Genomic DNA, 9,674 nt, shown 5'->3' with positions numbered 1-9,674 from the left:
ACTCCAGGCTCCTAACAAAACTCAGTGGCCTAGTCCACCGGCCTGGCTCTTGATACATTAATGTGTGTTTAAATTGTTTAGGAAATCTTTTCTCTCTGGGCAAAGACTGGCTATCAAGGCCGTTCCCTTGCTTTATACTCAGGAATATTTTTTTGGATGTCTGAAACTGAACTATCCTCTATCTCTTTGCATTTCTAATCCTCTCCAGGCAAACAAATGCCTCTGGCAGAACAGGAGGGCCGTCACTCAAAAAGGCAGTAAAAAGAGGAAAGTACATTAACTGGTTCAACAGATAGTCCATGTGCTTAGGACCAGATGCATTTAAGGTCCTACCAGCCCTGAAACTCGGTGAATTCTGCCTTCTACCTTGTCGATGTGCAGTTTTGTCTCGTGTTCAAAAACCTTTTCTTTAAGTGACATTGTTCTAGTGACCGCCATAGCTCTCCTCCCTTTATAGTCAAGGTGCCTGGAAAAGACACTCCTCCTGCTTCAGAAACCAACAAGGTCAATCAACACCCTCTTTGTTTCTAAATCCAAGGCACCCAGCATTGGTTTCCTAGGACTGCAGTAAAAAAGTACCACAAACGTGGTAGCTTATAACAAAATAATGTACGAGAAATTTATTCTCTCACAGTCCTTTTGGCTAGAATCTGAAGTCCAATTGTCAGGCAAGATTGGTTCCTTCTGGAGGCACCTAGGGAGACCCCGTTCCATGCCGCTCTCCTAGCTTCTGGTGGCTCTGGCAATCCTCTGCATTCCTTGGCTGGTGGATACATCACTCCAGTCTCTGACTCGGTCTTTGCATGGCTTGCCCTCTGTGTTTTTGTGTCTCAAATGCCCCTATCCTTTAATAAATATCCAAGAATACCAGTCCTTGGGTTTAGGACCTGCCCTAAATACCGGATGATCTCATCCTGAGATCCTTAACTTAATTACACCTGCAAAGACCCAATTTCCAAAAAGGTCATGTACTCAGGTGTTGGGGTAAAGACTCAGACGTACCTTTTGGGAGGACACTATTCAACCCATTATATACCCTTTTCAGTCCTGAACTTAACCTTTCTGCAGCATTTGATGCTCTTGATTACTTTCTCTTGGAAACTTGGTCGCTTTCTCTTGGAAACTATCTTTTCCATTGGCTTCCAGGATGCCAATCCTACCTGTCTGACTGGTCCTCTAGGAGTTTCCTCCTCTGCCCAGCCCTGAAAAGGGAAGGCCCCTAAGAGATTTTGTCCTGTCCTTAGCTTTCTTCTTCTCTTAATCTCCCTCAGGCAATTACATTCATTCCCATGGTCTTCAATAAAGACATAGCGGAGACATCTGGGATTGTTGCAGACTTTCGGGCTGGAAGGGGTCTTAGACTTAACCTGATGGCAAAGGAAAGGAATATTATAGGGTCAGAAGAGAGGCCAAAGGAACACAATATCTTAAGATTTCTCTGATCTTGGTATTTGGGATGGACTGGATTGGAGAAAGAGATTAGAAAACTGGGGACCCTTTGGGAAGTTACTGCTGTGATTCAGGTATGTGATGAGGAGGGCTTAGACTAGGATGCTGCCGAGAGAGACAGAGACAGAGAGAGAGAGAGGAGAGAGAGAGAGAAGTAATTTCTACAGGGCAGCTACAATGTCAACAAGAGGACGTCCAGGCCTATAGCAAAATTTTATGAGTTAATTTGACCCAGGATTTTGAGGACATGCCTAGAATCAAAATCTCAATGGATTGAGAAAGTGCTCCAGAGAATGGCAGTTTTGCAGCAAACATTATACATTAGAATCAAAGGAAAATATGTAGGGAGAGTCCCATGAAATCCATTGGTGGTAGATTAAGGAGGCGGGAGAAAAAGTGGGGAAATCTCTGGGATTGGACAAAAGGCAAAATGATCGACATGTACTTCTTTTCCATTGGTGGGTGCAGGACAGCTAACATTTAGCATTTACAGTACATAGAGGTGGTTTGCGGGCAAGAAGATAACAATGAGGAGTCTCGTGGGCTCAGGCTCCGGTGGTCTTGTGCTCTGGTGCCGGCAGTTGTGCCTCTGAGGGGTCTGGAAAAAAACAGCTCTGATATTTCAAAGGTATGTTATCCTAGATGCAGAGAACAGTGGACAGGGCTCACCTAAGGTAAAGACTGACCTCTGCTAAGGAGGCTATAGGCCTGGGACGTGACTACCGCCCTCACCTACCCAGTCAGGAATTTATGATCAGACCATCCTGTGTGGTTACTTTAGGTCACTGAGCTTGTCAGGCCTGCCGTGTGGCCCCCCTGAGCTTGTCAGGTTTATTACATAGCCCCTTTGCATTCACAGGAGTGTGCCGCTTTATATATGCTTCAATTCTCACAGCAATCCTGCAAGGTATATATTTTTACCTCCATTTTACAGATAAAAAAAAGCTCAGAGCCCAGCTGGCGTGGCTCAGTGCTTAAGCATCAACCTATGATCCATAAGATCGCGGTTTGATTCTGGGTCAGGGCGCATGCCCGGGTTGTGGGCTCAATCCCCAGTGGCGGGTGTGCAGGAGGCAGCCGATCAATGACGCTCCCTCATCATTGATGTTTTTCTCTCTCTCCCTCTCCCTTCCTTTCTCTGAAATCAATAAAGATATATATATTTTAAAAAAGCTCAGAGAGGTTAAGTGATTTGCCCAAGGTCACACAGCAAGTTAGTGGCCATGCTGGGGGTTTAATCCCAGGTGACTCTGAGTCTAAGAAATCAGATGAAAGGCATGAATCTGTGAAATAATTTAATATAAGGCTTGACAGGACTTTATAATGAAACAGGAGGTGGGGAAAAGGGCAAGGCATAATGTGCTGGAGAAAACGGGACTTTTGGAGTGAGTTGGTGTGGGTGGTAAGTGGTAAAAAGATAATGAATATATGATTTCCATCATCCTGAGCCTGATATGGTAAAGATATCATGTGGACAGATGGAAATATTGGACTGGGGTTCCAGAAGGGAGACAGAGATTGAGGGGCAGCAGTAAAAAGGGGAGGCGGCTGACTGAATGGTCAGAGCGATGACAGAGGCTATGACTGGTGGTTTGTGGGAGCACTTTACTTGCTTTATCTGAAAGGTGCTGCTAAAGTTCCTGTCCCCAGTTTATTCAGAAAGGCATTTTCTTTCTTTTTAACTTATTTTCACTTTTTTAACTTACTGATTTGAGAGAGAGAGGAAGGGAGAGAGAAACATCAATTTGCTGCTCCACTTACTGATGCATCATTGGTTGATTCTTATATGTGCTCTGACCCGGGATCAACCCGCAACCTTGGTGTATCAGAAGTCGCTCTAACCAACCAAATTAATATTTTCTTAATTTCTGATTTCTTCCTCTGACCTCCATTTCCTGAGGAGGGAAGGAGAGTGGGACAGAAAGAAGCTCCCGGGGAAGCTCTCGTTGGCAGGCAGGAGCCCGCAGGTGAGCAGCTGCAGCCTCCTGGCTCCCAGGGGGCGTGGGTGGGGCGTTGGCGCTCATCTCAGACCACTGGCAGCAGGGGGGTGTCAGCTGGCCTGGGAGGGCCAAGCAATGGATGGTGACGAGACAGGGTAGTTTGTGCTCAAAATCGTTTGTCTGACAAGACAGAGCGTTGTCAAGTGTTGGTAATGGAGCTGGCATTTGGAATTTCAGCTTTTTTTCTAATGAGATCCAGGAGAGACGGATGAACCAAAATCTCTTGTTTTTCCCTTTTGCAATGAATTGGTGTGCCCCCGGGCTGCTGCAATTACAACCAGATTTCTTTCTTGTTACACATTGCAAAATAGAGCCCAGAAGAACCTGAGAACACAGCATGTGTCCGACTGAGACATACCCTTGGTTCACCTGTCAGGGCATCCGTCAGCATTCCCTTAAACTCCCTTCAAACACAAGGCTCTTGCACAGATTGTTCCTCTGCCAGGAAGGCCCCCTCCCTTTTTACCCTTCACAGCTTGGTGGGTGAAATGTCACTTTAGCTGAGCCCTCTTTGACCTGCCTGAGCAGCTCCGCCCCTATCCCAGGGCGCTCATTCCCTCTCAGGCCTCTCCTTTGTAGAGTCCCAGCTGTGATTCCACATTTATTTCTGGAATTATCTGATTAATGTCTTGCTCCCCACTGGGTCTGGAAGCTCCAGGAAGGCAGGGACCCTGGCTGCTTTCGCTCTGACGATGGGCATTGTGCCTGCACACTTGGCCATAGCCATCTAGAGTCCAATATCTGACTTGGCTGCCAGGTACCTAGATCCCACATCCAGGGATCGCTCCATTACCAGGGGTCCTTCCTCTGGCGCCTGGGGAGGAGGTTATCAGCGCTCCAAACTCACTTGTAGTATTTTATGTGCATAAGCAAATGTGCGTTTGGGATGGGAGCGTGTCCAGAGTTTTCATCAGATTCAAGATTAAAGATTCTTTCATGTGCAAAATCCCTGACGGCAGTCACCAGCCTCTTTGCTGCCTGGTCTTCTTTGGTCCTTCCTGACCACTCCTTGCTGTGGTTTTCCGAGCCACTCTCTTTAACGCTAGAAGCCTTACCTGGTGGGATGTTACTGCTTTTGTCTACCCACCATCCTTCTATCTACTCGCAGTAATAGAAATTCTCTTCTTCTTTCAGGAACCGCCCCCCCCACTTGCACGCGTACACACACACACACACACACACCTGCCTAGGCCCCATCAGGATGAACACATCACCTATCCTAGCCAATAAGAGTGTCTCATTTCCCAAGTTCTCGTGCTAGGTTGAGTGGAAATGGGAAGGTATGTAACTCACTCAGGACCAGTAGAGACTTTTTTTGGGTTTTAAAACAAATGTTGGAGGAAAGGTGGCGGGACTGAAGTCCCACCTAATTCATGGATTGCTGCCAGTGAGGACCACAAGTTCACCTACCTGCTGGTGGCCATTTTTGCTACCACCTAGGAGGACATCCCTTGAGAAGGAAGCCCATAGAGAGGAAAATTGAGCCAAGTGATGGAGAGAGAGAGGGTGTGAGGAAGAGGGAAAGGGAGAGTCTGTCCTGATGGCAGAGTTCGAGCCCTTGGATCCAGCCAATATTTAAAGCTTTACATAGCCCTGAATTTTTCCACTTAACAGGCCAGTACATTCTCCTTTCTTGCGCAAATCAGTGGAAGTTGGATTTCTGTCACGACCAAAAAAGCTCTTGCCAGTTCAGTTGTCTCATTCAGCTCGGGCCGCTATAATAAAAACACCATAAACAACAGACACTCGGTGGTGTGTACAGACAAAGGGAGCCCGCATTGCTTCTTGTTCAGTGGCAGTCACCTCACGTGTGTTCAGTCTGCTGCGGGATCAGGCTGGGGACAGTGCCCTCACCCCCGTTAGAGTCTCCTTGCCCCTATTTGCCCTGACTTCATCTCTCCCCTGATCTTCTCCCCTCTGTTCTGTTTACATCACCACCCACTCACTTTTCTGACTGAACCCACTTCGCTCCCAGTTAAGGTTTCAATGTGGGGCTGGGAGCTGAAAGAAGGGGTGTTGCCCTCCCTAGGAGTTACAGGGCTATCAGCAGGGTGGTCACCCAACTACAGAGCTGTTGACTTGGTCACTTCCATTTCCTGGGAGAGGCCACCTCACCTATTTCTTCTCCCAGACTCCTGGGGGTGGAGGTTGAAGATAGACCCGTGGGCAAGCCTTTCATAGGCAAATCAGATTCAGGAAAACCTCCAGTGGATAGGAGTTGCCTCAAGGCTCCCCAAAGAATCTTTTTTCTTTTGTTGGATGCGCATCTAAAATATACCTGGAGTTTCCCTCCGGCAGCTAGAGAACCCATTGTCAGCAAGCAGGGAAAAGGAACCATCATCAGCTTCCCAACCCCCAAGCTGGATGGAGTGGAAACCAAGCTGAGAAGTACTACTTGATAATGGTGATAAGAAGAGCTCCTGGAACCCCAAGAAGCTGCCCAAAAGTTTGTAAAACAGGGCACCTGCTGCAATTCTGCAAAAACACAATACTGGCAAGAAGAGGCTGTGCCGGTGCACCTGCTTTAAGGGTGCATTGGACAAGTTGGAGGCTCAGAGGCTCCCAGTTTGCTCCCACTAGCTCATCCACATCTGCTGAGCAGTTTGCGAAGGACTCCTGGCTCCGGGCCTCTCTCGGTGAAGCAGCTGAGAAGCGCAGCCTTGGCTGCCGCCCAGCGGCCCCGTCTGTAATCTTCCTGCTCAACGTGGCTCAGTCCAGATCCTAGCAGCTGCAAGAAGCAGGCTCCGGCTGCCTGCCGGAGAAGCCAGCCCTGTGACCAGTGACTCAGCGGGGGAGGTGGCAGCGGGACCTGGAGCCTGAGGGGAGAGCACTGGTGACAACCTAGCACTTTTGAGCAGCAGATAGGAAGCTGAGTTCTGAGAACAAGCCCAGCAGCAGAACTGCAATCTAATGAATTCACAGTAATTCCATTTGTGTCACTGAGTCCTCCCCGTGGGTTAGATAAGCAGAGACCCTGCTTTTTGCTTCCTAAAATGTAGCCTGGACCAACGTCTAGATTCCAAAGCCAGGTGATCCCTCTTGCCTTTTCTGGCACCCACTCCACCCCAACCCTCAAGCCCAAGTAGTTACACAGGAGCTTCCAGAGAGATGTGGGTGGAGAGTATCCTTTATTTTTATTATGAGAGAAAGGGTCACAGCAAAAAGATGGTGCCAACACACCGGGCATCAGAATGACCCGCACATGAAGGACACTGATGGGCACTCACTCTGGATCTGGTGATTGACACATGTGCCCCATGGTGACGATGTGCCCGCAGTTGCAAAAACCCCCTTGTGCCTCCCTAGGTTTTTTTAAAATTTCAAGACAACCCACCCCCACCCACCCATTTAGCCTTGTCATTCTCAATCGGATCTCCTAGCAAATTGGCCTTTTACTTCTGTGGGCTCAGAACCCCCCACCCCCAGATAATAAACATGCACCTCCTAGAGATACAGGGAGATGGACACAGGATGCTGGAACATGGAGAGACATCAGGCTTCCTTTTTCATCACTGTCCAGCTTGGGAGAAGGGCTGCCTCCACCCTACCAACCAGAGATGGAAAGGGTGTGGGGGCCACACCACCTTCCCCATCTCCCCAGGGCCCCGCTGCGCTGTGGGGCCCCACTGCTCACACCCAGGCCCTGAGTGATTTTAAACAAACCTCTTCTCTGGGGAAAAAGACATTTGGGAGCTAGCCAGCCCAGGGCTCAACTGAACATTTAAAGCAAAATTTTCTTCTTGCTCAGTTTCTGTTCTACCCAAAGGTTCCATCCTGCTCTCCCAAGGGGATTTCTGATGCTTGAAGCGCCCAGCCTGGCTTGGAGCCTTCCCAGCAAATTGTGGGCCCCGTGGACGGTGTTTGGAGGCAGCAACCCCTCACCACCTAGCCTCCCAGAGCGGTCTCGGGTTTTTATCAGTATCTCTCCCCATGATCTGCTGTGGGGTCCTGACTTGGAGGTGCCGGGGGTGGCAGGGGAAGTGTCAGGCGCCCTTGCTTTCTGTCCTCTCCTCGTCGTTGCTGACGGCTCGAAGCTGCCCCTGGGCCGCAGGCTTCACCGACAGGACCAGGCGTTTGCGGAACGTCTCACAGAGCACGATGTACACGAAGGGGTTGAGGCAGCTGTTGGCGTAGCCCAGGCTGATGGCCGCGTTGTACAGGTAGACGAAGGTGAGCGTCGGGCGGCTGATGGACAGCTGGGTCAGCTGTAGCACGTAGTAGGGCGCCCAGCACACAAAGAAGACCAGGCAGATGGCAATGGCCGTGCGGGTCACCTTCTTTGTCCGCAGCCGGATGCTGCGTTGACAAGCAGGAGCCACGGAGGACGTCATGCGCTGCAGGATCCTCACATATGCGGCTGTGATGACCACAAAGGGCAAGGCAAAGGCCAGGAAAAACTGGTACAAGGTGAACCAGTAGAGGTCGGTGTCCGGGTTGGGCAGGCGGATGCCACAGCCCACTGTGCCCCCCGGGAAGGGGATGAGCCTGGCATAGAGCCACACAGGGGTGATGCTGATGAAGGAGAGGGCCCACAGGAGGCAGATCACCAGGGTGGCCACGGAGGGCTTCCGGAACTTGGTGGAGGAGATGGGGTGCACAGTGGCCAGGTAGCGGTCGATGGCCATGGCAGTCAGGATGTAGGTGCTGGTGAACTGACTGTTGGCGTCCATGGCCGTGATGAGGGTGCACATGGTCTCTCCAAAGTGCCAGACCCCATTGCCCATGAGCTGGTGGATCATGAAGGGCATGCCCAGGAGGAAGAGCAGGTCCACTACCGAGAGGTTGATGATGAAGATGTCGGGGACGTTGCTGCACCAGTGCAGCTTGGACTTCTTCACCACCGCGAAGATGACCGTGGCGTTCCCCACGATGCCCAGGAGGCAGATGGTGCCGAACACCGAAGGCATGATGATGTTGATGTAGGAGACCCTCCCTGTGCGGGGAGGCGGCCCTGGGGACAGAAGGAGCAAGTGCCAATCACCAGACGTGGACTCTGCTCTCTGAGGGCTGACATCCGGCTGGCGACTGGCGTGCTCACTCCGGCCGCTCTTGCTGGCCTTGCACCCTCCCTGCCAGCCCAGCTCAGGGCCCACCGGCCATTCGCCCGGAATTCTCCCTTCCCGCCTTCCCGGTCGCCCTCCCGCACTGGTGCTGCCCCATCCTGCACCCCCCGCCCCCCCACCGGCTTCCTGGTCAGTTCCCCTAGATCCTAACGCAACACCTGTTAGTTGAAGGACTCGGTCCTTTGCCTCCTGCATTGTTTCATAAGACAGTCAACAGCTACAGCTGTCTGCAGAGAATTATTCTGTGGGCCCCGGGCTTCACCAGGACACCGCATCCAAATAGCCAAGAGGACATGAAAGTGTGTGTGCATGTGCATGCATGTGTGCGCGTGTATGTGCATGCTTGTGTGCGTGTGTGTGCGTGTGTGTGCATTTGTACGTGCGTGTGTGTGTATGTATGTACTTTCTCTTCTATTTGCAGCCCTGATCATTTCATTTTAGAAATCACTGGTTGGAGCTGTGCACTGATTCCTGGATCTCCGGGGAGGCTTCTGCCCCTTAGGCCCGGAGCCCTCCCCTCCCCCGGGACCCTGCCCGGGTCTTCTGAGCCTGGGCTTTGGGGGGGGGGGGCAGAAACCCAAGTGGTGTGTTGCAGCCCAGCTGCCCAAGAATTCCTTTCACACAAACCTTTCCTTTCTCTCCCAAAGCTAGAATCTCGGGGCATCTCAGCTCTGGAGATGCCAGGCAGCCTCAGTCACCGGGAGAGTGAAGCCCTGCGAGCTGCCCCTTCCCACCGCCGACGCGGGGGCAGCGGGATGGCTCGGACCCCGTTCCTGCAGTTGGAGTAAGAAGCCAGGGCAGCTGCCTCCCCACACGCGGTCCTGCAGCCCGGGTCCCCGGCTGGCGCTTCCAGCCTCGAGCGCCCCCCGCAAAGCGCGCGGGGGACGCGCGGCGACCCCCGCGAAGGGGCCCCGCAGGCTCCGGCCCCTCGGCCGTGCGCGCCCCGCCCCTTGCCCCGGAGCCCGGCGGGCTGCGGGGCTCGCAGGAAAGTTTCCCAGGCAGTTGGGCTCAGGGGTGAAGCCTCCCCCGCTCCCCCCAGCGCTGGGGGCAGGCTCCCCGCGACCCCACTCACCGGCCGCGGTGAGGTTGTCCGGGCCAGCGGAGGTGTTGCTGGCGTTGGGGCCCGCGGCCAGCAGCGCGGCGTCCAGGTCCATCCCGCCCG

General features: G+C 52.1%; 1 protein-coding gene across 1 annotated transcript; it reads right to left on the bottom strand.

Annotated features, from left to right (window-relative positions):
- Positions 1-6,559: 6,559 nt before the first annotated feature.
- MCHR1 (melanin concentrating hormone receptor 1) lies at positions 6,560-9,672 on the bottom strand. The gene is made up of 2 exons (XM_081128223.1): positions 9,585-9,672; positions 6,560-8,400 (listed from the first exon to the last, which is right to left on the bottom strand). The coding sequence occupies exons 1-2, from the start codon at positions 9,664-9,666 to the stop codon at positions 7,433-7,435; spliced, it is 1,050 nt and encodes a 349-aa protein (XP_080984349.1). The 5' UTR covers positions 9,667-9,672; the 3' UTR covers positions 6,560-7,432.
- Positions 9,673-9,674: the final 2 nt, after the last annotated feature.

The sequence above is a fragment of the Miniopterus schreibersii genome (assembly GCF_964146895.1).
Source record: "Miniopterus schreibersii genome assembly, chromosome: 2".
NCBI classification, from domain to species: domain Eukaryota; kingdom Metazoa; phylum Chordata; class Mammalia; order Chiroptera; family Miniopteridae; genus Miniopterus; species Miniopterus schreibersii.
Note: the sequence above shows the minus strand (reverse complement) of the source record. Positions and strands in the feature narration are given on the sequence as shown.